A 27,047-nucleotide genomic window follows, 5' to 3' on the forward strand; every position below is an offset into this window, starting at 1 on the left:
CTCCAGAAAACTGGGGGTAGCGGTATAAAAAATAAATGGTCTAAGTCTTTTCGAGATATTAGTAAAATTGGAATAATTTGAGAAAATAAACTTCAAAGGAAGAAGTGCACTGAAGGGGTTAAATTGCACCAAGTTACATTTTATAAAAGCTTATATTGCTTATGTCCTATAAAATCATGTAAGAACCATGAAAACCAACATCTAACACTGAAAACATTTAGAAAGCCTGTGCTTAAGCATAAAGTTAAAAAAAAAGGAAAAAATAAAATTATAACCATTTCATAATCATCCCATTTTCATATTATGCACTCACCACTATACTTACACTGAATATATATAATTTATCTCACAGAAGCAAAATCTCTAAGCTTCTCCCTACCTTAGGTTTTTAGTCAAAATGAATGCAAACAATCACGTGGGATTCAGCCAAGCAGTGACGTTAAATTCTGCTCTGTCAGAGAGAGCATCTGTCAAGCCCACATTTAAACTGCTGCCTGCCTGTGCAGCAGCTGAGGAACTGTGGATTTCATATTATAGACTAAAACCCCAGTAAAACTGCTCAAAATCCTTCCTGCAGCTGCCAGGCAACAACGAAAGAGAGTTAAATCCTATTCTATTCCAATACAATCGGAGCACTACATTCTAGCTCCGGCTGCTTTACATTGCAGCTCAGTGTTATTACTAGAAATATGGATACTGAGAAGAGAATACAGCACTGCATTGTCCGGCCAGGAAAACAGCAGATGTAAAAAGCTTCAATGCATCAACTGTCGGCAAGAGTCAACAGTGCTCCGAATAGACCGGACAACTACAGCTCTTTTGTTTAAAGAAAGAGAAAGAAAATGAAAGAAAGGAAAAATCTCAGAAGACTAGGACCCATATGAACAAGGAGGGTAACTCGAAGACAAGCAGACAGATGGACACTTTGGATACTGTGAAAAGCAATCGCAGGAGGCAGACTATTGGGGGATGTGCGCATGTTCGATAGCATCTTTTTTGCTGAAGTGATGGCGTGCCAAAAGTATTTTCAGTGGGCATAATCCTCTCCACATAAATGGCCTGACCAAGGAAGGTATGTCGATATCTTGTGTGTAATATTCATTTAAATGTCTGCTACCTTTTTATAGCCCTGGAGGCACTAATATCTGATAAACAAGTTCATCCTGTTCACCGTCCTTGAAAACTATGAAAGGGTTTCTAGATATATGATTTTAAAATCTGTCATTGTTAAAACTGTCATTGCTATATTCAAGTAATTATGTAGCTTGGAGTAATTACAGATTATGGATGTATAAAAGAGAACAGGCAAATAGTATCAAGATGTGCTTAAAGGATTCTCTGAAAAATTAAACTTAAAAAGAAAAAAACTAGCCCTCTAAAGAAAACACAGCAAGCCTCTACCAAATTAGGTCAAAATGAATTCTTATCTAGTAAAATAAAGTGATCTCTTAAAAATGGCTATCAAAGAGACAATGCAGTGAAATTACATTAAATAGTATCAAAGATGATCTTTATATTAGGAGCTTTTTTCCAAAGTCCTTTTCAAACAAATTATTAACATATAACAGCTTTTACTAACAAAATTATCCCAGATCCATCTCCCTAAATAAAGACAACAAACACAATCTAAGAGAGTATCAACAAATCTTACTCTCGAGCTGTAAGAATATTAAAAGGAAAGCATTTGCACAGGATCACACAAGGCAGTGTGAGTTTTATGCACAGAACACCACCACAGCAGATCTGCATGTTATTACCGTGTCCATGAATACAACTTTAAACAAAGAAACAGCAATAGTTGCTAAAAATTCCCCCACTTGAAACAGTGAACTTTCATTTTAAGCAACTCATTCTAAATGATCAAATATAAGATTGTCCTTGGTGATAATTTTTCAGTGAAATTCAAAACATAACGTGAAAATAACCTGATATAAAAATATTCATGAACAGCAATACAAGGACAAAAAATTAAATATAAATGTAGCTACTGTGCTTCTAGGCTATTAATATGTGCTAATGAACTACCATCATGGTATGTATGTGCAGGGCAGAAATAAATCTAACAAACTATTTAAACAACAATCACAGAAGAGCAACTCATGGGTCAGGAGCTCAAATATATTTCAAATATTTTTTACAATCTACTAGAGAACCTGATATTTGCTCAATCTCACAATACAACTCAATAACCTATTATTTAATAATCACAAAAGGCAAATATTTTAAAGACATATGTAAGCATTCTATTCTAAAATTAAGATTAAACAAGTTTATCAAGCCCTATTATTATTACATCTCAACATCAACTCTGTCATACCATGAATTTTTATTCCACTATAGAATGAAATCAGATGGTATTAAATAAAAAAATACAGCTGTAAAAATCTCAAGTCTCTCTTAGTGCTTTTTCTGTTAATGTTAACAACACCAATTAAACACTTTTATAAACTAGATCTCAAAACAAAAGTATAGAATTTTTTTATTCAAGCACCACTTAATCTAGGACTGTTCCAATAGACTAGATATCAACACTTTTTAAAGACAAACGATAAAAAGTGTGTGTGTGTGTGTGTGTGTGTGTGTGTGTGTGTAAGAGAGAGTGCAAGCATGTGAGAAGTAACTGAACATTTCACAGCAACATTCTCTCCATGTACTATAATTCATAATATGTAAGTATACATTAATAACTTGAAAAAATTATCATAAAAAACCCTAAGAGCTAAATCAAAGGTACTTCTATGCTGAAAATGCAGAAGTGCGAAACTATTTAGATTGATAAAAATATTTTAACTTTCTTGTCATGTTCCCACTTTTTAAGAATTAATATATAACAGGCAATAACTGGAGAGTAATTTAGACATTTAATAAAAAGGAGGAACAGTTACTTTAATCTTTCTTTTTAACAGAGAAATTATGATGAATGCCTGAGAAACTTTCAATAAAGAAATTTTTAAAGCTAGACACATATACTTTATTTATCAATGGGAGATTACCAAATGAGTATATACGGATTTTAAGCCTGGGAAGCTTAATATTTACAAATATTAAGTCATGAATTTAACTTAAGATGCATCTCTATCACTTATTGCTACAAAATCATATAGGACCATAAACTATGTATTTATGCTAGATTATACTATATAACAATATGCTGTTTTCTGTAACATGGAAATATTTCAGAGATATCACTTCAGGTATGTTGCTTTCATAAAAATATTAGTTTATTAGCATGATATTTATCTTCATTCATTTCTTCAGTCGTTTATTCAAAAATCTGACCTTGTATGTATTGCTTCTCAAACCATCAAATTTATACTTTTAAAAGATGTAAATGATTGGACTTCAACCAGATATCAAGCACATATCAACAAAAAGTTGACATATTTAACTTAGCTTTGGAATGTTTAAAATGGATTTCTAAATAAATTTAAAAAGCAACTTTGTTTCTTTTAAATTTATACACCTAACCCTTGTATCTACTGGCTTCTATGCGGAGTGGAGGAAGAATCATTGCTATTTATAAAATATTTCATTTGAAAATAAAAGATTAGAAAGAGTTTCCTGGTCTAAATAGAATGGCAAACTATTAACAAGTACAGGAAGGAAAAAACTGAGTTTCTAAATCAGAACACTCAGCCTATTTTCAGTTTAGCTCACAGCAGCTATGTTTTGCTGGTACAGTGAACAGCCTTGGTCTTTATTGTAGCAATGTGAAATTAAAATTCATGTAAATAAACTCTAATAAATAGCAAAACAGATTCTATGTTTTTAAACCTCCATACTTAAAAAAGAATCACTTTTCCGTATCTCACAGGATGATTAAACATTTTTTTTTACATTTGAGAACCATAACTTCTAAAAGTACTACATAATTTCAGATACTAAAAATTATCAAAAGCTGGCGCCTTTAGTATTATACTTTAGAAATTTGTTCAAATTCCCACCCACTTGCTCCTCCTAGTGGCTTTTACTAGAATAGTACTTTCATTCATATATGTTTAACACTTTCAATCAATATTTTCAAAGTACTTCATACACCTGATACGTGAGTTTTACTATAATTATTCAATTATATGAAGGCTTCCATGTAACTACCATTATTTTCCCAAAATAATTAAGTTTCATGTCAAAGTTAAACAAATTTGGCATTAAGCACGAATCTCTTAATATCACAGGCTAAACAAACACATAGGTTTGTATGTACAGAATTGTAAATAAACAAAATGCTTCTAAATTAAATTTTTAAATAGGCTAGTTTCTTTTGCTTAAAGAAATAATTTTCATAAGAAAAAGTTGAAGAAATTGAAATTATTAATCCCCTTCTCGAGAAGGGTTTTCTCTTTAAAAACAGAATTCAAGCTACAGCCTCTTACCCACCTCTACCTCCACTCCTTGATCTAAAAAAACTAAGAACAAACTGAAAACCATGAAAAATCTGTGCTGTGAACCGAAAAACCTTGCTAAAAGATAACACCAGCAGTTTTTAATATGGAGAATAATGAACCTCCCATACTGACATCTTAAAATCTAGGGCTTTAATGCTTCAGATTCCACGTCTCTCTCTCAATCTCTCTCTCTCTCTGCCCCTCTCCTGCTTAAGCTCTCTCTCTCTCTCTCTCTCTCTCTCTCTCTCTCTCTCTCTCTCTCTCAAAAACAAATAAACATTAAAATAATAATAATAGTAGTGAAAAATAATCTAGGGCTTTAATGAGTGTCACACCACCAGAAGTCCTAAAAATGTAACAAATTCTCTACACACAAATGTAGAACACAGCAAAACTCAAGAATCTTTTAAAATGCATTTTGTAAAATTCAAAATTTTAAACAGCTGGATATGATAGTACCTAGTGCCTGTATTTTGTAACAAACCTGAAAGGATTGTTCAAAGTAGTTCTTTGTTTAATTCTAACATGGAGACTCAACTGAGATATGTGAGAGTGTTCTGCCAAGGCCAAAGATAATTAAAGATAATTAGTTACTATATTTTAAAACTCAGTCTTAAGTCTAAGTAAGGATCATGATCTCCTGAATACCTCATCTTTGAAGTGGAAGGTTAAAATTAGAAAGAGTATTTGAAAATGTTCATCATTTATTAGTCTTAAAATCCTGTACTGAAGTTACTGGACCCTGAAAATTAATTTTGACAGGTGCATCTTCTCACTGACTTTCTCAACACAGTAGGGGCCAATGGAAACATGCCAAGCAGTGTACTGTGACTAACAGAACTCTGCCATAATCAACCTTGCACCGTCTGTCCCACAACTGATACATGACCGTTTTACAAAAAAGGCCGCTGACTGTGCACCATACCACCAATGGTATGTCAAATCAATTTTAATTAATGCCAATAAATTTTCCATCTGCTCTCAGGCCTTCTTACATGGCCTCTCTCAGGAATCTAGGAACATTGTTCTCTTCTACATGCATACAACTTTTAAATCTTTAACTCAGGTCAAAAGCACAAATGACCAGAACTACTCAGACAATGAAATAAGTGGAAGAAAATTAATCCATCACTTTTCTCTTTAAAGTGCTCATCCTATTCCCAGTGACTGTATGTTACCAAGGATAAACAAACTATAAATTTCATCCCTGGGTTATCATATTTTCAGAACTTAAAAACTCCTATTTGCCCTAATATTATTAACATCCAAAGTCTCTTTTCAGGCAGTTCTATAATATTTTGCATTTTGTAAATTTTATGCTTCATCTTTATAGAATGACTGCATGGGAGACAACGTGACCGAATTAAAAAATGATTACCAAAGAAAAGTATTGATTCAGGAGAAGGAAACAACATTTTCAGCCTCCAGTATCTCATATCCCATTACTGGATATTTACAACATGCTTCAGTGGAGGAGAAGACACTGCTGCTTTGCAAAGATGAGCTGGAATGCCAAGAGGTCTCTGTTCCGTACCCATCTTATTGGTGTACTTTCTCTAGTGTTTATTTTTGCTATGTTTTTGTTTTTCAATCATCATGACTGGCTGCCAGGCAGAGCTGGATTTAAAGAAAACCCTGTAACATACACTTTCCGAGGATTTCGTTCTACAAAAAGTGAGACAAACCACAGCTCCCTCCGGAACATTTGGAAAGAAACAGTCCCTCAAACTCTGAGGCCTCAAACAGCAACTAACTCCAATAACACAGACCTGTCGCCACAGGGAGTTACAGGGCTAGAGAATACACTTAGTGCCAATGGAAGTATTTACAATGAAAAAGGTATCGGACATCCGAATTCATACCATTTCAAATATATTATCAATGAACCTGAAAAATGCCAAGAGAAGAGCCCTTTTTTAATACTGCTAATAGCTGCAGAACCTGGACAAATAGAAGCTAGAAGAGCTATTCGGCAAACTTGGGGCAATGAAAGTCTAGCACCTGGTATCCAAATCACAAGAATTTTTTTGCTGGGCGTAAGTATTAAGTTAAATGGCTACCTTCAACGTGCAATACTGGAAGAAAGCAGACAATATCATGATATAGTCCAACAGGAATATTTAGATACATACTACAATTTGACAATTAAAACACTAATGGGCATGAACTGGGTTGCAACGTACTGTCCACATATTCCGTATGTTATGAAAACTGACAGTGACATGTTTGTCAACACTGAATATTTAATACATAAGTTACTGAAGCCAGACCTGCCTCCCAGACATAACTACTTCACTGGTTACCTAATGAGAGGATACGCACCCAATCGAAACAAAGAGAGCAAGTGGTACATGCCACCAGACCTCTACCCAAGTGAACGCTACCCTGTCTTCTGTTCTGGGACTGGTTATGTTTTTTCTGGAGATCTGGCAGAGAAGATCTTTAAAGTTTCTTTAAGTATCCGTCGTTTGCACTTGGAAGATGTATATGTAGGGATCTGTCTTGCCAAGTTGAGAATTGATCCTGTGCCCCCTCCCAACGAGTTTGTGTTCAATCACTGGCGAGTTTCTTATTCAAGCTGTAAATACAGCCACCTAATTACCTCTCATCAGTTCCAGCCTAGTGAACTGATAAAATACTGGAACCATTTACAACAAAATAAGCACAACGCTTGTGCCAACGCAGCAAAAGAAAAGGCAGGCAGGTATCGCCATCGTAAATTACACTAGAAAAGACAATTTTTTTTTTCAAATGTGCAATCTGTAAAATATTGCTAAAAGCATGTATAGTTAAAACTGATTACATCCATAGGGCAAGTTTTAGTTAAAATTCATCACATACAGAAATTCAAAAAATATTTTTTTAATTTCTGAAAGTAATTCCTAAAAATACCATTATATAACAAAAAAGGTATCCCAAAAGAAACTATTAAAAAAAAAACTGTATAAGGGGATTCTGTGTATTAACATGCAATAAAAAGCATGCACACATCAATGGTTCAAGGCTTATATTAAGGGCCAGTAAGATGTATTTGCATATATTTTCCACATAAATTTTAATTTAAGAAATGGAGACAGTCAAAAGACCCTTCTCATTTTAGATTGTTTTTCATTTTAACATATAATTAAATGTAAATAAAACATTATTGTCAATCTTAAGGAAAATCTGTAATTGTGCAAAGGACAAATTTTCTGACCTGACTATTCTAGGGTTCTAAAACTATATTCCATGCAATAAGATTTAGTTGAATTACTCCATAAACACATTTATAAAGTTCAGATGTTTCATCAATGCAATTCTCATTTAAGTATTTACCTTTTAATAACAATTGAGATACTCATTTTCTTTTATTAATACATATATTGGGGGAAAATTATTTTGACATGTGATAAAATGTGAAAAATCAATGTGTCTCAGGCTCAAGTTTTTATAAGAAAAAAAAAGTAAATGTTTCCAAATAGACAATTTGTTTCCTTGTTGGTGTTAAGGGCCAAGCTAGTATTTAAATGAGTTATTCTATTAGATCAGTTATTGCACTCTTAAGGAGTAGTACCACTTAACTTCAAGGATATCTGTAAAAATACAACAGGTTCCTCCAACTGAAGCAAAAGTAATTACAGGCACAAAGAGAATGTACTGTTGAAAAAAGATACAGGATAAAGAGTGCAGCAGCAGTTTCATTCAATACATTTTTAAGATGCATGTCTGCCAAACTGCAACATATGGGAAGTTTATTTCCTGACAGCAGGTGTACACATGCCAATACTTAATCATTTTATGGCACCTACTTCTTTCTCTGAGTGCCAAGTTTACAAACCTGCAGTTTTTAATTTGGTAGACGACAACTATTCCATGTCACCAATTTAAAACCTTTTTTGAGAGGGATGGGGGAAAACACATGTTTGATGAACACTTGATTCTAGGATGACAATGTATACAACGCACTTTAACCGAGTTTTTAATAAAAAAAAAAGTAAACAAAAAATCTTTACTGAGTGTTACAGTACAAATATTTTCACAATAATTCTGTTTGGTTCCATTACAAAGTTTAAAATCAAGAAATAGTAACCCACTAAGTTTGAAAGTGTTTTTAATTCATAAAAGTATGTAAAATTTAACGATCTAAATCTAATGAAGATGTTACTTATCCTAATTGTAATGACAATCATTTTTATCCTTGATTCTATTCTGAAGAGATACTGTACCAAAACAGAACTGTAATAATTGTTAAAGTTCAGAATCACAGAAACTGTTTAAGTACTTATTATTTAATATGTTACATTCTATTTATGCTGAATATATCTCCCATTTTCAATTCAGTAGTCTTAAGTATTCTATTCTACATAGAGTAATTTTGAAAGCCAAGCTATATAACATCCCAGCTCTTGGTTAAGTCCATTTCTCACTTAATTTATTCTATATGATTATAAAAACACTAAAGTTACTAAATGCCAAACTCATTAAATAAAAGTCACACATAAGAGGATAATACCAAATTAGGTAAGTAAGTTTCAGGAAAGACAAAAGTAATCTTTCCTTCAATGTAGAGTAATTCTCTCATTTCTACTTCAGAAGTTTTTTTTAAAAAGGGTATATGTGTGTACATGTATGCATGCGCAATTATGTACCCAGAAACAGAACCCAAGCACTATCTGCCTAAATTATGATTATAGTGCAGGATCTTTAAAAGATAGTATTTTTCTTCCGGAAAAATTCAAGTTTAAAAAGTTGACTTTGAAAAACAGAATTCTTAACAGACAACTAAATTCCTCCTATCTTACACATCAATTTAAAATCATTTCAATATCCCTGAGAATACTATCTTGAGAAGTGACAGTAATCTGGTAACATAGAGTTCTCAAAGAAAACTCGATCAAATAATAAAGTTTCCTAATGCTGCTGAAAATCTGTATTTTAAAATAAATATTCTATTAATTTATTCTTGACCTTCCACTCTCAATATGCAAGAGTAATTCTTCAGAAAACATGAATTTTTATATTATAATATCTCAACATCTCACCAATAGTAGCTGTGCCTTATTCATGCCCAGTACTATGTGGTTATGATTACACATGAAAATATAATGTTAAATTCTATTTGCACTACATTTGGTCAAAGAAAAAAATCAGGAACAACTATGTAATCTTTATGCTCAAAGTGTTAATAAATATTTTAGAAGATAAAAATACCAAAACTTTTGATAGTTACACTAGTTTTGATCAAGATTATAGGTAGTGAAAGTCTAATTCAAGTAAATAATTTAAATTTCTCACCTTTTAGTATACAGCAGAATCACATATAACCTCAACTGGAATCTTACTGATATCTATTACCAAAACCCCTATGACAATAATAGCAACAATGGCAGCAGGAACTATTTACTGATAGAGCATACACTATATGCCTAGTTCTGTGTTACACCACTTTACACACATGATCTCACAGAATCCTTACAAACGACACTAAGAGACAGGAAAGAAAGACTCATGCAAGAAGTTACATACCTAAGATCACACAGCTAATAAAAGCAGCAAAGCTCCATCTTAAAGACCATGTTCTCAACCAGTATGTTATTCTGCTGTATATTTCACATATGACACCTGCAGTAAGATCTAAAGAGCTAAGCAAAAATGGCCTGTCCTCTAATTCTACTATTATCTGCTTATTCTTCATCTTTTGCCAGGGAAGGCTTCATAACCATTTTCTCACACTGGAGGGGCACCTGATATTAGGTGCAAATAAAGAGAAAGGGAAAAGAAAGGAAATCTGATCCCTCTTTTTTTCTTCTTCTTCTTTTCAACCGTTTACATCTGGTGGCCAAAACCTTAGAAAACCCTAAGTTTACTGCTTATCTCTTGCTTCTTTGGGCTCTGAGATACATCTGTAAACAACAGACATATGTCGCAGTTAGAAATTACAAAAGGTGCCTACTTGGAAGCACATTAGATCATTAGTAACAGACACAAGTAGCACTGCATTTACTCACTCTACTAGTCAGTCACCTACTGTTTTGGGATGAGGTGGTAAAATCCTTTTACCCAACTGATTTCAGGGTTTTTTTTTTTCCTTTTCAATTTTTACTGCTCAACTACAAAATCTATTAAATTAACATAGCTTTAAGAAGACAAAAAAGAATATCCCCACTATGCATACATTTCTAATAGACCTCACAGAATATCAGTTTATCACTTAAACAGTACTCTCAAAAAACAGAGAATGTACACAAATACTAAACAGTGACGTTCTGAGTTTCAGGAAGACACCTGTCACACACTACATCAACACACACGCACAACCTTCCTCTAAGCACAATATAACTATAAATCTTACTATTTCAAGATACAATATGTCAAAAGAGGAAGAAAAATGTTTCTGTATCTACAGGAATTGTTTCTTCTCTCTTTACCAGAGCAAATATCTGTGCTGAGCAAATATCTGTGCTAAAGGACAACTGGAGCTAACGTAATTGTCTCAGTCTGTCTATTAATCTAATCATTTCAACTTCCAACTGAATGTGACAGATTCTAAATTTGAATCTCACTGTTGACAGTATCCTAAACACTGAAAAAAATAGATCGACAGATCTAATAGATCATAAAAATACTGAATAACAGAAAACTATATAATATTATATGAAAAATCTTGAATTCATGTTTTTATGAATTTTTAAGTAAATGTTTAAAATCACAAATTTATACAATAGAATAAAATAAGGGTGTATGCCATAACTAAAATGCTATTAAAACATTAGAATATAGACAACGGAATTAACATGACATTCTGACAGCGATGAGAATCTTCTAATATACTGAAGGTTTGAAACAATAAAAATCACATTAAAACCACAAAACAGTTATTTAACGTAATTTCATAAAACTGTTTCCAGTTATGATTTGAAAAATAAATACTATCAGAAAATTAGAACTAGAAGAAATTACCATAAGCCCCAGCCAAAATCTACTTGATTATCAGATAAAATTAAGAAGAGAAATAAAAATGTTCAGTAAGCCCATAATGAGATGTGTTATGGTTTAACAACAGTTTTCAAACTAATTTCCTCATATGTCTCAGTTACTATAATTAGTAAAACCAGGAGAGCTGTGTTTTAGAGTCCTGCCCTCACTTTAGTACAACTGCAATTTTATGTTTAAATGAAGAGTTTCCATGTCAAAGTTCATTTGAAAAGAGTGACCAATGTTTATTTGCTTTTTGTTTGTTTACTGAAAACTACCTCAGTGATTCTTGAACTGAAATACAACTACAGAAAAGATAAAAATACATACATTTACTCATCATATAACATCCAACATATCAACTTAAAGAATAAAAGGAACTCAGATAATCAGTCAAAAAAAAGATTAAAATACTAAAACAAGAGTCTTAGACACGAGCCATTATACAATACAAATAGTGAAAAAAAATTCACAAAGGCAACATTTTAAAAATAAGGGATAATCACAAGTAAGAGGAAACTCTGGTGAAAACTAAACTTTTACCAAGAGGTATAAAAATTCTGACAAGTAAGAACACACCATTTTTTTTTTAGTTAACAAGAATACCTACTTTTAAAAAAATGGACATTCTTCCCCAATCAGCATGTTTTCTTCATCTGTATTTTCCAAATAGGGAAAAAACTGTTGTAGTAAGCCCAGTCAAATCTTAATGAATATTTTTTAAAGTTTTTAGCGTGTATGGATGGAAATCACAAAATGATTATAAAATTAATATGGAAAAAAGGTATCAGTAGCTAAAAAAATACTGAAAGTGATCTTAAAGAATGTACTATAAAGCTGGGGCACCTGGGTCATGTCTCACAGTTTGTGAGTTGGAGCACATCAGGCTCTGTGCTGGCAGTGTGGAGCCTACTTGGGATTTTCTCTCTCCCCCTCTCTCTGTGCCGCTCCCCCACTTGTGCTGTCTCTGTCTCTCTCATTAACAAGCTAATGGCTATCATATCAAAGTTTGTACTATATCTCGCATTATTAGCACATGTTCACTAAAGCTGTTCTAAGATTTAATAAATTTTAAATATTTTTAAAGAACTTTCTAGAAGTATATATGATAATCAAAATTTTAATAAAATGACAGGATTAGAAGACCTTTGAGGTACTTTTTTCAATCATTCAAACATCTTTTGAGAGACTACAATATGTTGGGTACAGACACTATGATGATAACCAGTTAAGATGGTCTATCTAATAAATGATGTTTGGTTACTTGGACAGCCGTAAGAAAAAAAAAATAGATTTGTTCTTCAACCATGTATTAGAAAAATTTCCAACCAGATAAAAGATCTAAATGTAAATAATGAAACAAACCAGTTCAATGGGGGGGGGGGGGAGTGCATTTCTTTATAACTTGGGAGAAGAGTTAACTTTCCTAATTACGACAAAACTACTTTCCACAGAAGAGATTTATAAATGTGATTACAAAATACTTTGAAAGAAACTCTGGCATGGCAATAAAAAATCAACAAAATCAGAAGACAAATGACAATCTGAGAGAATACTTGCAACCTATAAAAGTTTAATATCCCCAATATACTGAAATGATACAAAAGAAAAAAGGAAGAGGAAGAGACCAACATTCTGACAGAAAAATGGGGAAAAACATTAGTTTACAGAGAAAGAAATGATAAGACCCTTAATCATAATCAACCTTGATGAGAATGCAAATAAAAACCACTAAGAAACCATTACTCACCTATCAAATTAACAGAAAGTTAAGCCTGACATCATACCCTTGATAGACCTGTAGGAAAATAGGCACACTAAGACATACTGGTGGGAATGGTACAACTCCTAATGGGGGGGGGGGGGGGGGGGGGGAATTTGATAACATCCTGCAAAAGTACAGAAGCATTTACCCTTTACTTATCAATTGTCCATCTAGGAATCTCTTCCCAAAACACTTGATAGCAATATGATATTCCGTAGGCATAACACTAATCATTAGGACATGATTAGTAATAGCAGAGGACAGAAAACAACCTAAATGTCCATCCATATAGGCCTGGTTAAATAAACCAAGGCACACTACAACATATTGGACTATATATTCATAGTGGGATATAGTCTAAGGAAAAAATTATATCCGACTACCTTATAGTAAACAATAATATCAGCATTGTTATTTTGAAATTTTTACTGAAAAACAGAGCACACAAGAAATTATGCTAGTATGATTAGGAAATGCTATGAACTGTTTAAGAAAATTCTTTCTTTCTACTGATTATCCATATAAGCCTGTCCTTACATACATCTTCAATAGAATAGGTGTGGAAAAGCAAATTTATTGAAAAAGAATAGGTATTACTTATTCTTAAGGATACCATCATAAAAAGGGTAAAAGAAAATAATGAATACAGGTTGACTGGTTTTATATACACACACTCATTATGTATTTGGCAGGAGGAGGGGGGATAAGAGGATGACTGAGAGAATTAAGGGGAACTCTGAGCATCAGAAAAGGAAAAACAACAGACTCAGATCTGGATAACCACTGTGCCTCAACAAGGGAAAAGTACAGAACCCTCTTCTTTCCAAAGTACAAAATGCTGTGGTTTAGGATGGATGTAAGAATACAGAGCATAGACTAAAGAGGAGTTGCTTATTAAGCATTAAAAAAAAGAAAAAGTTAAAACTGAGAACACCAGATTTGAGTTAAAACTATGTATTCTTAAACTATACTCCTATAAAAATCCATCATAATCTTTAAAAACTTCTAGAAAATTCCCAACACTGGCAGATTTTCCTTGGAAACCTACTCCACCCTCAATTTAGAAAGCTCTAGGAAGACTTTCAATCAAGGTAGCCTGCCTTGCACTGCTCAAGCTAAAATAATCCAAGACCCTCTCTTCTAGTAAGCTGAACCCTAAGGGACACACACACACACACACACACACACACACACACACAGAAAAAATGATTAGAGCTAACTCACTTGAACTTCAGTACCCTGAAGAAATTATCCATTAATTCTTGCTACCTAGATCCTCAAAGCTGCTTATGGTTCCTGTCCCTTCTGCCACTGGGTTCTGATTTTCTAAGCTCACCTACATATAATTTTTCAGTATTTTTTTCTTTGCTACAGTTAGACTCAATTTTTGCTAGTTACCAAAGAATCCTGACAGAAAACCTACCACCAGGAAATTTTGAAGTAATAAAATGATCCCTAGCTTCTATGATGAATGCTCCATAAGACCATGCCCTGTGTTCTGATACCTGAAATCAAGAGTGCAAAGGGATCCAGGAACTTCTCTGCTAAAGAAAACACACTGAAAATTTCAGACCTGTTCATCATCCATATCCATGGTCCAACCCTCAAAAGAGCAACAAAGTTGTTTTCAGCATACAAAATAACACAACTGAGACCATGTTGCTATAAATACCTTATTGCTGAGGAGAGATCAGGGAAACAGAGTCTGGGACCTCACTTCCTGAAGTCATACTACTATGAGGGAGAGCCAACACATCTAGAAAGTCACAACAAAAACTGACTGCCTGAGCCTGATACACTGTAAAATGTTGTCTGAGCTTAAAAAGTAATGAACAGGGAAGGGAGGACTGGACTATACCATTTCACATTTGCTACTTAAAACTGTATTCCTGGGGGTGCCTGGGTGGCTCAGTCAGTTAAGTGTCCAACTTTGGTTCAGGTTATAATCTCACAGTTCGTGAGGTTGAGCCCCACATCAGGCTCTCTGCTGTCAGCACAGAGCCTGCTTTGGATCCTCCTCTCCCTCTCTCTCTGCCCCTCCCCTGCTCACGCTTATGGGCTCTTTCTCAAAAATAAATAAAAGATTTAAAAAAAAAATCTGTATTCCTTTATCAGAAATCTGTCTGACAAGGTAAAAAATAAACAAAAGCAAAAAAAAAAAAAAAGAAACAGTTACAACCTTCTTCCTAGTAGGTTTATTTAAGAGAGAAAAGAGAATAAATGACTCCTCTACGCTTAAGAGAGAAAACTAACAGCTGGGCAAAAACAAGATAATTTTTACAAAAATAAAATGAATTTTTAGAGAAACTTCATAAGCAATAACCCCAAATTTAAACTATTTATATGTCTGAGTGTCTATATGTATACCTACAATTAACAATATGTTTAAACTGAAGTTATCCTCTCTCATCTTGAAATTTAATACTTTTTCATCATTTCACGTCTTGGTGAATGGCCATCTCCAGTCAGTGGCCACATGAGAACACCAACAGTCATCCCTGCCACTTCCTTCTCTTGTTATCACCATATCTTTCTATCCCCAAAATCTGGATTCTGAATGGAATCCATCTACTTTTCTTCATCCTACTCCTCTGGTAGTTCAAATGAGTATCTCTCACATGAACCTGCAATAACTTCACAATTGGTTTCCTCATATTCATGCAATCTGTTTCCCGTACTACAGCCAGAATGGCACTTTCAAAACACAAAGCTGTTCACATTACTCCAGTGCTTAAATGCTTCCCAGTGTTCTTGGGACAAGAACACTGGCTAGCGACAAGATCCATAAATGGGTCTCTTCCTTGCTAATAATCTCTGCCCAATCTTCTCATCGTTATCTGTGCCTTGTCCTTTGTTCTGTAAACTACCTGTCTTCCTTAAGATTAATTTTCAAGGCAATAAACAACAACAACAAATCCTAGACTAGAACCTGAGTTGAAATCTGACTCAATAAAACAACTTCAGTTTTTGGCTTCAAAGTATTTTTATCTTATTTGAAAGGAAACCTTTCTAAGGTATCGAATCTATTTTTCTCTACAGTGATAAAACTCACCCACTGATTTGGATACTGGCTCACCTATACTGCAAATAATAAAGCAATATTTAAGAAAATATATGTTGACCAAAAAAAAGTATCAGTATCCTGGAAATAGTAACTATAATTGGTTACACAAACTTTAAATTCCTCTCAGTCATCTTGGGACTATACAGAAATGGATTTACAAACTGCCTATTAGAACTCAATCATAAACAGAGAAGCAATGGTGAAAGTGCTAATGATCAAGCTTACCAAAAGCCACATGTTTTAAGAGCCTGCATATCAGTGCATTTCTAACCAGGGATTATTATGCCTACGAAGATCAAGAGGAGAAACATTAGCTTTCCTCAATATAAATTCAATACACATGAAACCACTGGGCATGATTCCCTAAACCAGTTTTACCATACTAAAATTCTAGAACTCCAACATTAGGCTAAACAATTCTTGAGACCAGTCCTCTTTAGAGTTGAAGAAACATTCAGAAGTCTGTTCCTTACTTCATAAATATTTACTGACAGTCTAGGCACTTAGTCATGATCTGTAGATACAACAATGAACAAAAACAATCACTGTATTGTTGAGATAATACTCCTTTGACCATTTATCAAATCTTCATAAAAATGAGTGAAAGGACAGGAGAACCTGGGTGGCTCTGTTGGTTAAGCATCCGACTTCGGCTCAGGTCATGATCTCTCGGCTCCTGAGATCGAGCCCCGCTTCCAGCTCTCTGCTGACAGCTCAGAGCCCGGAGACTGCTTCAGATTCTGTGTCTCCTTCTCTCTCTGCCCCTGCCCTCCTTGTGCTCTCTCTTCCTCTCAAAAACAAATAAACATTAAAAAAAAAAACCCACTTTTTTAATGAATGAAAGGACAAATGTGATTATCTGTCATGTAGAAAAAAAACACAATGCCTCGCAAGCATTTAACAGGAGATCTAACCTAATCTGTGTCACCTAGGGTCAGAAAGCCTTGTGAGGAAACGTTAAAGCTAATGTCTAAGAGATAATTAGATGGGATTCAGGCAAAGGGGGAATAATTCCAGGAAGAAGGAACAACAGCTACAATGGCCCTAAGGATGAAAAAACAAACCAAGGCACAAAAATATAGAGAAAGATTATTAAAAGCTGATGCTAGAAAGGTTAAAAAAGGCAGAGGGGGAGGGGGGAGACAGATAAAACCATATGAACACTTATAGCACATATTAAGAATTATGGTTTGGGGCACCTGGATAACTCAGTCTGTTAAGACTCTAACTTTGGCTCAAGTAATGATCACGCAGTTTGTGAGTTCGAGCTCTGCATAGGGCTCTGCGCTGACGGCTTCAGATCCTGTCTCCCTCTCTCCCCTTCCCCCACTTGCTCGTGTGCTCTCTCTCTCAAAAACAAACATTAAAAAAAAAAAAAGAACTATGGTTTTTAATCCTAAGAGTAATGGAAAACCACTGAAGACACAGCAGTATTTGGACAACAGAAAAAAAGCTGAGGCTAGTTCATGTCTAAGGGCCTCTGTCTTAACTCCTTCTGAAGCACACTGGCTATAACAGGAAGAACATATTGGCAAAACATATGAGTGATATGAGAAGAGCAATTATGAAACTACTGCATAATCCTGGAAGATATAAAAATAATCTGGAGCAGAAGTATGGTAGTGAAATAAAGAATTCCAGAGATGTTAGAAGGTTAACAGGTCTTCATGATGCTAGATATTGGAGGTGAGGGAGAAGGAAGTGACAAGGATGATGCCCAAAATCCTGGCCTGGGCACTGAGGAAATTATGATGCCATGTTTACAGAGAGAAACACTGTATGAGATCCTAATTGACCAAGGAAGGCATAATAAAGGGCCATCAAGAAATATATAAAAGGATTGTGAAGTGGCACTGAGGGTCAATGTATTACTAAAACATCAATAACAATAGCAAACTGTAACTACTACTCTGTACTCATAAAAGAATGGAAAGTAAAAATACAATGTATATTACGAGCTTAGGACAAATTCATTAATTTAATAAATATTTTTTAAGCAACACCTCTCTGCCAGGTACTCTGTAACCAGAACTAGAGATATACTAGAGAGCAAGAAAGATGGGATTCCTACCTTCAGATCCACATATTCAAAGAAAATCATCATAATAAACAAATAAAACCAAGATTACTAGAAGAAAAAACAGGGCAGTGTTCCTGAGAAAGTGACCTTTGAACAAAGGTCTGAATCAGGAGGAGCCAATCTTATTAAGAGCAAGAGGAAGAATGATCAAGACAAACAGAACTGCAAAGACAAAGAAAGGCCAAAAGGTTGAGAAAAATTTGACAAGTCTGCAGAAAAACAGAAAATAAACACTAAAACAGAACTACAGCCGGGACTTTCCTTAAAACCTTTACCAAAAAAAAAAAAAAAAAAAAAAACAAACCAAAAACAAAAAAACCTTTACCATAGCGCAAAGAGTTGTGGATCCCTAATCTGGATGGGAGAAAAAATAAAATTATAATTCTGAAATAAAAATAATTTTAAAATAAAATTATAATTTTATTTTCACCAACCTGTAACAGAAATTAACATTTCCCTCCTTCATGAATGTAGGCAACAAACCACAGCACTACTAACACTGGCATGACTCTGTCACCAACAGAAAGCAGGTATTTTGATATCACATTACAACTGTTACAGGGATCTTGAAATATGTATGTTCACACTTTAAAATTCTGGCATTTTATTAGATCTGTCACTAGGATCTTGTTATAATGATAATTATAGTAATCTGTGTGATGGGCAGAAAGAAAATCATATGCTATTCTCTCTAATTATATTTATAGTTTTTCATAATTAAGGGGGGGGTGGATTCATTAGTTGTTCTGCAAAAAGAAGTCCCTAGAAGCAAAAAAAAACTTACAAAGCACTGTCTTTTGAAGAACAAATTAAGAAAGATGCCCCTTTCTCCAGTTTGATGATATCCCAGACTAGGTTGTCTGACTTAAGAGGGTGCAAGCTAACTAGGATTTTCCTCTTTCTTCCCTCAAAATGTTCAGGGAAGACAGTAGTAAAAATTGCTTTGGTATTATTCATATCTTACGAGTATGTACTTCTTGTCTAACAGCACTCATTTCAGAGAAAAAAATAAATTCCCATTATCATCAGCAGCCTGGGCCTAGAAAATTAGTCTTTGATCAAACTAGCATATCTTGGTATTAGAAATAGTAATGGTTTAAGAAAAAGAATAAGTTATCATCTTAAGCTAACAAGTACTGATTTAGTTTAGCCTTTTGGAAGAACAGGGTAGGAGAGAGAGGAGTAGCTAGGTAATTTGTGCTTCTTTACTAATGCATTATATAACAATGCAGTGTGCCAGGTCACTGGAATCTTCATGACTGCTAGAAAACAAAAAATCTGGATGGGGGTGAGGGAATGCTATACTTAGGCAACTGGACCATACAAGATGGTTCTCAGGATGTCAAATAATGACTAACTGAACAGGAACCCTTTCCACCTGTGTAACTGGAACAGGCTGTAGACACCTCTCCAGCTTAGTGTATTTAAGGCAGGAACACTAAGGAGGCCCTGCAACCTGCAGGAAGGTGGGCTCGTCAATGCTCTCTTCTTGCCCATGCCTGTTACACTATCCTGTTCTCCTCACTCCTCATCTACCTGAACAGACTATCAACTGCTCCTCTATTTTTGCATAAATGTTTTCCCAGTCTGGCTGACAGACCAAAAAGCCTTATAACTTTGTTCCCCAAATATCATATTCTCACAAATCAGGAAAAATGTCTTAGCAAAACTCAATACATTCTTTATGAGAAATTTTCTTTTAAAAAGCGACCAAAAATCCATTTTATTTGGCTTTAAGCAATAAAAAATTCCTTACTGTAAAAAATTAATAAAATTTTAATTTGTTCAGTACTAGGAAATAGATTGTTTCACACTGTTGTTAGTCTAAAAGCCAAGTCCATCATTAACAATTGTCATTTAATATTTGTGAGTTTCCTAAGACAAATAGAAATAATAGTTTTAACTACAGTACATAGGCCAATAGCCATTATGTAAACAATGGCTCTTATAAATTTAATGTCAGAAGTTAGTGTTCTTAATGACTATGCCAGGTGTGTATTTAAATAGGATACTTCCTAAAATTCATTTAAATATCAATTCCTAAGGCCATAAAATTCAAGTCAAGTATTGATGCTTGATTCAGTATTTAAAAATTACTATCTTACATCAGTTCATAAAAATTTTAGTCAAGGCAAGAATTCCCCAATAGGATTCAGAGGGAGCATGGCCCTGCTCACATCCTGATTCAGACTTCTGGCCTCCAGAGCTGAGAAAATAAATTGTTATAAAGAAAAAAAAATATTATCCAAAAGTTAGCAACCTATAGCTATGGACCAAATATGGACATTGCCTATTTTTGTATGTCTCATGGGCCATGACTGGCTTTTACAATTTTTAAAGAAGCTTATTTGAGAGAAAGAAAGAAACCACATATGCGTGTACAAGCGGGGAAGGAACAGAGAGAGGCGGCGAGAGAGAATCCCAAACAGGCTCTGCATTCTTACAACAGAGCCTGACACAGGGCTTAAACTTGAGAACCATGAGATCATGACCTGAGCTAAAACCAAGAGTCGGAAGCTTAACCGACCAAGCCACCCAGGCACCCCTGGTTTTTACATTTAAAACAAAAATTTTTTTAATGCTTATTTATTTTTGAGAGACAAAGAGACAGAGCACAGGAGGGGGAAGAACAGAAAGAGAGGGAGACACAGAATCTGAAGCAGGCTCCAGGTTCCAAGCTGACAGCACAGAATCCAAAGTGGGGCTTGAACCACGAACCGTGAGATCATGATCCAAGCCGAAGTCAGATGCTTAACTGACTGAGCCACCTAGGTGCCCCTGGTTTTTGTATTTTTAAAGTTGAGAAAAAAAATCCAGATGATAGTAATACTATTTAGTGATATGTAAAAATCATGAAATTTAAATTTCAGTATCCATAAAGGAAATTTTACATCTATTGGAATGTAATCACACTACCTCACTATATACTGTCTATAACTGCCTTTGCACTACAACAGGACTTATGTACTTGAGACAGAGACCTCTCGTGATTGAGCACTGCTGACTGGCACACTGCATAAACTCAATTATATCATCTCATTCTATTTTAATTTTCTAAAAATGAATCACTGATATTTTGTCTTCCTCTATTTATCACTGCATCCCCAGAACATATACTACTGCCCAGCATATGGCAGGCACAAATCAACACAACAAATATTGGTTGAAAAAATGAAAAGAAACACTGCGTATCCCATATTTGTCCATATAGCAACATCTGAGCTTCAACTGCAATTTTGGAACTTCTACCTAACCTTCAATTGACAATAATAAATCTGAAATGTAATGATGTGCTAAAAAGGCAATTATAAAGAAAATAATCTAACAGAGTTCAAGAAATGCCTTCCAAATGACAAATATGCTCAGTTAATATCATATGTTCATGGACTGATACAAGTATTTGCCAGTATCTATCTGTATAAAAAGACATTTCAGAGACACAATACATAAACTTTCATTACAGATCAATCTTTAACAGATGGACATTTACAAACAATTTTGGTGATAGAGAACACCAACTTTGAACCACAAAATGTTTTCATGCCACCAAAAGAAATTCCAATCTTCTCATTAGCAGATCAGTATCACACAAAAATGTACTATTACTATATTTGTCATCGAAAACTTGTGTAGATTTTATCTCCTGTTACGTAAGTACCTACTCTAAAGTCTTTGATTTTACCTGTAAGTCTAAAATATTTACTATCTGGCCCTTCATAGAAAACGTCTGCCAACCCCCAATTTTAATCATTACATTCAAACCTTTTAAATCATACACACTAGAAAATTTAAGGCAATAATGAAAACATACTTAAACCATAAAAATTCCTTTACATTAATTACTTTTGTTCATACCAAACTCTACATTTCTCTGCACTCATTAAAAACAATTTCACACTAAAGTTTTAAGAGTTCAGCTTAGATAACAAACACTGAGTATTTTAGAAATTAGCTTTCCCTACAGACTTGATAATTGTTTCTTAATGAATTCAACCAAAAACTACAAGGCAAAACTGAGCTTATATGTGAAACTCATATTGTAGTAATAGAAGGCTTGCTTATTTTTTTATAGCTGAGCACCAAAAATTAATACAGCATAAAAAAATGAAAGCCTAAATAAAAGTTTTTCACGGTAGGCCAGATACAAATGTTAGCAAACTTAGTTTAAATGTACCAATGAAGACTTCAAGCACATTTTTATTAGAATTATTCATGCATTTACAGGGGCCAGGGGAGCATGTGGCATGTTGTGTACATTTATATGCGTATAAGAAAATTACCTTTCTTCTATTACTGAAAATAGTTCCGGTAATTTGTCTAACTGAATTTTACATAAGAAATATAACCAACAGGGGTGTCTGGGTGGCTCAGTCAGTTAAGCCTCCAACTCTTGATTTCAGCTCAGGTCATGATCTCACAGTTGGGGAGATTGAGCCCCACGTCAGGCTCCACGCTCATAGCACAGAGCCTGTTTGGGTTTCTCTCTGTCCCTCTCTCTCTGCTCACTAAATAAATAAATAAGAAGTATAACCCGCACTCACTAAATAAATAAATAAGAAGTATAACCACGTAAATTGTGAACTAAAATCACAAAAATTTTCTATACGATTTATATTTATTTTTAAAAAATCCTTAGGGGCACATAGATGGCACAATCAGTTAAGCGTGAGACTCCTGATCTTGGCTCAGGTTATGATCTCACAGTTCGAGCCCAACGTCAGGCTACAGGCCATCAGCGCAGAGCCTGTTTGGGATTGTCTCTCCTCTCTGCCCTATTCCTGCTTGTGCTCTCCTCTGTCTGTCTCTCTCTCAAAATAAATACACTTTAAAACATTATTTTTTTAAATCCTTAGTACTTAGCGTTACACTACGTACATACGTACATCTTCCAAATAAATATGCCAAAGAAGCATTAAACTGGGTAAAATGTTTATCCCAAGACAGCATGACTACATAATTATACATAAATTCTACAACACTACTCATATTAGTACTTCTTCATTTGTACTTTAATCACATTTGTTTCTGTACTCATTCTGACTGCATTCTAAGTCTTAAATACTTTTATATAATGCTAAGAAAACACTTCAATTTTAATGTCTTTGTAGACTGAAATTATTGAATTAATCGGCAGAATGGGATTTAAGTTATATTAATTTATCACTCTGAGAATAAGTGGAAGATAGAAATAAGTGATTTTCAGAATCCTGTAGGAAATCCTTGCTCCTGATATCCCCTTCCAAATCAACAAAACTAAATAGGACTAATCCTAGATCTACAGCTCAGATTTCTAGCCAGGCCATCTAGCATTGCCTACTCTCGCTAGTGACAAATCAGAACTTTTGGACATCTCTATCATGAATTTTAAATTCAAAACACCTAGTCTCTAACCAACACTTTTTAATAAATCAAACAGAACAGAATGAGATATCAGTCCTAAACCTGAAGGAGTAACCTAAAAAAATACATCTAAAAAAAATACATTGGGGGGGGCCTGTGTGGCTCAATCAGTTAAGTGTCCGACTTTGGCTCAGGTCATGATCTCATAGCTAATGAGTTTGAGTCCTGTATGGGGCTCTGTGCTGACAGCTCAGAGCCTGGAGCCTGCTTTAGATTCTGTGTCTCCCTCTCTCTCTGCCCCTCCCCTGTTCTCACACACACACTCTCTCTCTCTCTCTCTCTCTCTCTCAAACATAAACATTAAAAAGAAAAAAATACATCATATTCATTTGGAATTAGTCAGACACACCAGTAAGAACAAAAGTTACAATGAAAAATGACGATGCCAGGGAGAAAGGTTCTCTGACCTTGCAACAGGTCTGTCTTTATTAAAAGAGATGCAAATATCAAGCAGTTTTACTCTAATACTATTCAATGTTTAAAGGCTATAATGTAATATGTGTTCATAGTGCAAACTTGTCATTATACCATGATCTCCCATGAGTTTCTCTACATGGAGAATATGCATATGCTAAATATAAAAGTTGTGTGTCCAGGGGCGCCTGGGTGGCTCAGTCAGTTGAGCGTCCGACTTCGGCTCAGGTCATGATCTCGCAGCTCATGAGTTCGAGCCCCACGTCGGGCTCTGTGCTGACAGCTCAGAGCCTAGAGCCTGCTTGGGATTCTGTGTCTCCCTCTCTCTCTGCCCCAACCCACTTGCATTCTGTCTCTGTGTCTCTCAAAAATAAATAAACATTTAAAAAAATTTTAAAAAAAGTTGTGTGTCCAGTGCAATATATACTTCTCAGTGTAAATTAATAAATCAGCATTTAGCATTTCAAATGCTACTCTCATAAGCTTGAATAACAAATCAATCTCTCATGGTACACTATTATTACCCAGTTTCTCAGCCTTTCTCTGGGCCATAGCAAATTAATAAGGAAATGTCACCCTATTAGGCAACCTGAGATCCAACTAATCTTCCAGGGGGGCCATAACCTTTTGTGTCACTGTTCATCATCAGCAGTTATTTTTGCTTTGATCTGTTATATAACAAAGTTGTTGGCAAAAATTCTTAAGGCAGTAAGAACCAGACTATATGACCATGGATTGGGTCTTTAGTAATCCACATGAGGGTTCCAATATAAAATATAAATGTAATCCTACCAGTATGCCATAATGAAGCATGTTTTTGTAAAATCTACCATACTATGACCTTCATGCTGATGTTTAAAGCTTTAAAAAATAAATTACACAAATTTTTCAAAAATATTAATAATGACTCAGAATGTTCAAAAAGAAATCAAATGTGTACTATGGATCTCCCAGAATTTGGTATCTACCAATTTATTGGGTGATACTAGATCAATTATATCACTTACATTTAATTAAGATAATGGAAAAATGTTACCAAAATAAATTTTTTTAAATAAGTTAAGCTTTTAATGTTTATCTTTCCTGTTAAAATAACTTTTGTAGAGGAAAAAAAGACAATATATATTAAGGTTCTTGATGAATTATAATGTACCCACAAATTTACCACCAGAATGGTTATTATGACGTAGCTGCATGTTAAAACTCAACAATTCCTGAGTACAATGAAATATTTTATATAACCCTTTAAGACAAATTATATTTTAATCATATCAGAATCTGAATTTTGGGTTTTTTTAATAAAGGAAACTAGAAGCCTTCAAATTCTTCTGAAAGGTAAAAGAGGTGCTTAATTTTAGTTCTCAAATTTGGTATTAAAATAGATAAGGAATTCAATTGCAGAAGGTCTATAGCAGCACATACACAAGATAGAAATGACAAAAAGACGCTGCATGTCTGATGCATCTATCAAATTTAGGAAGGTAAATCATTAGATTGACAGTGTCCAGAATTCATTGTCTGTAGATGATGGTATTAAATCAGTTATTTCTGACTTAAAAATTTGTAAATACTAAATTGACTTGATTTCAAAATAACTGTTTGATCTTATATACTACTGCAAAACTCTAAATGCAAAGAACAAATGTTTTTTCAATAACAACATAAAATATGACAACTTCAATAGTGAAAAAAATTACCTGAGTTCTATGGTATGATTTTCATCTCCAATGAAACAAAAAATAAAAATCTTAAAAAAGTTTTAATTCCTTAGCATTTCAAATGAATGTCTTCAACTTATTCACAACAAAGCACCATTCTGAAATTTCAAAGAATGTAGTTTTGAAATAGTAAGATTTGTCCAGACCAGAAGTAAATAAGAGTTTAAAAACAGATACTTAAAATAAATGTGGGAACAGTCACTCACAGAGGAACATGAGAAGCAGGAAAGACAAGAAGAACAACACTAAAAGAAACATCCATCAAGAAAAAGACCTGGAAAAGAAATCAAAACTTAGAATTAAAGATCAAATGAGGTTTGGCAGGATTGGGGAGAGGGAAGGGAAGGGGATGAACTAACTAGAAATGCAATGAATATAAAGACAAATATACTAAGACGACAAAGAAAATAAAATCTGAATGTATTTATATAAAAGATTGGAAATTCACTGAAGACTTAAATCAATTTATGAAGACCTGGAAATTGATACAGCAAACTAAAACGCAGCCAACAACAGCCAACAGAAAAGTACCTACCCATCAAGAAAATATCTAAACACCCAATTATATAATGTTATTAAATATACTAGGGCTTTTTTGTATGAATAAACAGATTCAAATAATTTGTTATGAAATTAAATGAAACATTAAATATTAACCTTTGTTCCTCAAAATAATGAAGAGAAATATGTAATACATAAAATAAATCACGTCTATGTTAAACAACAATGGTGATTAGTCTAAAACTATACTTGAGAAGGAGTTAGAATTTAAAAGTGAAGTATGTCCAATGGATTGAAGTTGTATTGATTAAGGTAACTAGAAATCAGAATAAAAAGCTATACTATAGCATGTCCAAGACAGAATATTAAAAACAAGTTAAGGTTTGCTTTTGTGCACATGAGTCATAAATAACTATAACATTACACATGGAATTACAATTAAAAGATTTATATAATTAAACTGAGACTTCATAGTACAAATTTTTATCATGCTGTTAATGAAATATTGTTATTTCTAAACTGGTTTCTATTTTCTCCTGTTCTTACATTAATCAGTATTAAAACACTGAAAAAGGTGACATTAATACTTTTATTAAAAATGACCCAACAGTTTCTAGATTACTTCTGACACATGTGCCAACATTAACTTGGTCTATGCGTCTTTCAAAAATAAGTCTCAGAAGTTCTGTGACCATGATATTAACTACATGGTCATGGGTAGATTAATTTTAAAGATATTCTTATAGATACATTAAAATCTCTAAGA

General features: G+C 34.0%; 2 protein-coding genes across 4 annotated transcripts in view; one reads left to right on the forward strand and one right to left on the reverse strand.

The window, feature by feature from the left end:
* The window catches only part of CDC73 (cell division cycle 73), a 136,045-nt gene that overhangs the window by 66,937 nt on the left and 42,061 nt on the right, over positions 1 to 27,047 (reverse strand). The gene's annotated exons all lie outside the window — the stretch shown is intronic.
* Positions 481 to 7,762, forward strand: B3GALT2 (beta-1,3-galactosyltransferase 2). The gene is made up of 2 exons (XM_030303184.1): positions 481 to 1,072; positions 5,719 to 7,762. The coding sequence occupies exon 2, from the start codon at positions 5,846 to 5,848 to the stop codon at positions 7,112 to 7,114; it is 1,269 nt and encodes a 422-aa protein (XP_030159044.1). The 5' UTR covers positions 481 to 1,072; positions 5,719 to 5,845; the 3' UTR covers positions 7,115 to 7,762.

The sequence above is a fragment of the Lynx canadensis genome, chromosome F1, assembly GCF_007474595.2.
Source record: "Lynx canadensis isolate LIC74 chromosome F1, mLynCan4.pri.v2, whole genome shotgun sequence".
In the NCBI taxonomy this organism is placed as follows: domain Eukaryota; kingdom Metazoa; phylum Chordata; class Mammalia; order Carnivora; family Felidae; genus Lynx; species Lynx canadensis.

Bases quoted from the DNA above. Each gene is read 5' to 3' on its own strand.
- B3GALT2 (XM_030303184.1), top strand. From the start codon at position 5,846: ATGCTTCAGTGGAGGAGAAGACACTGCTGCTTTGCAAAGATGAGCTGG.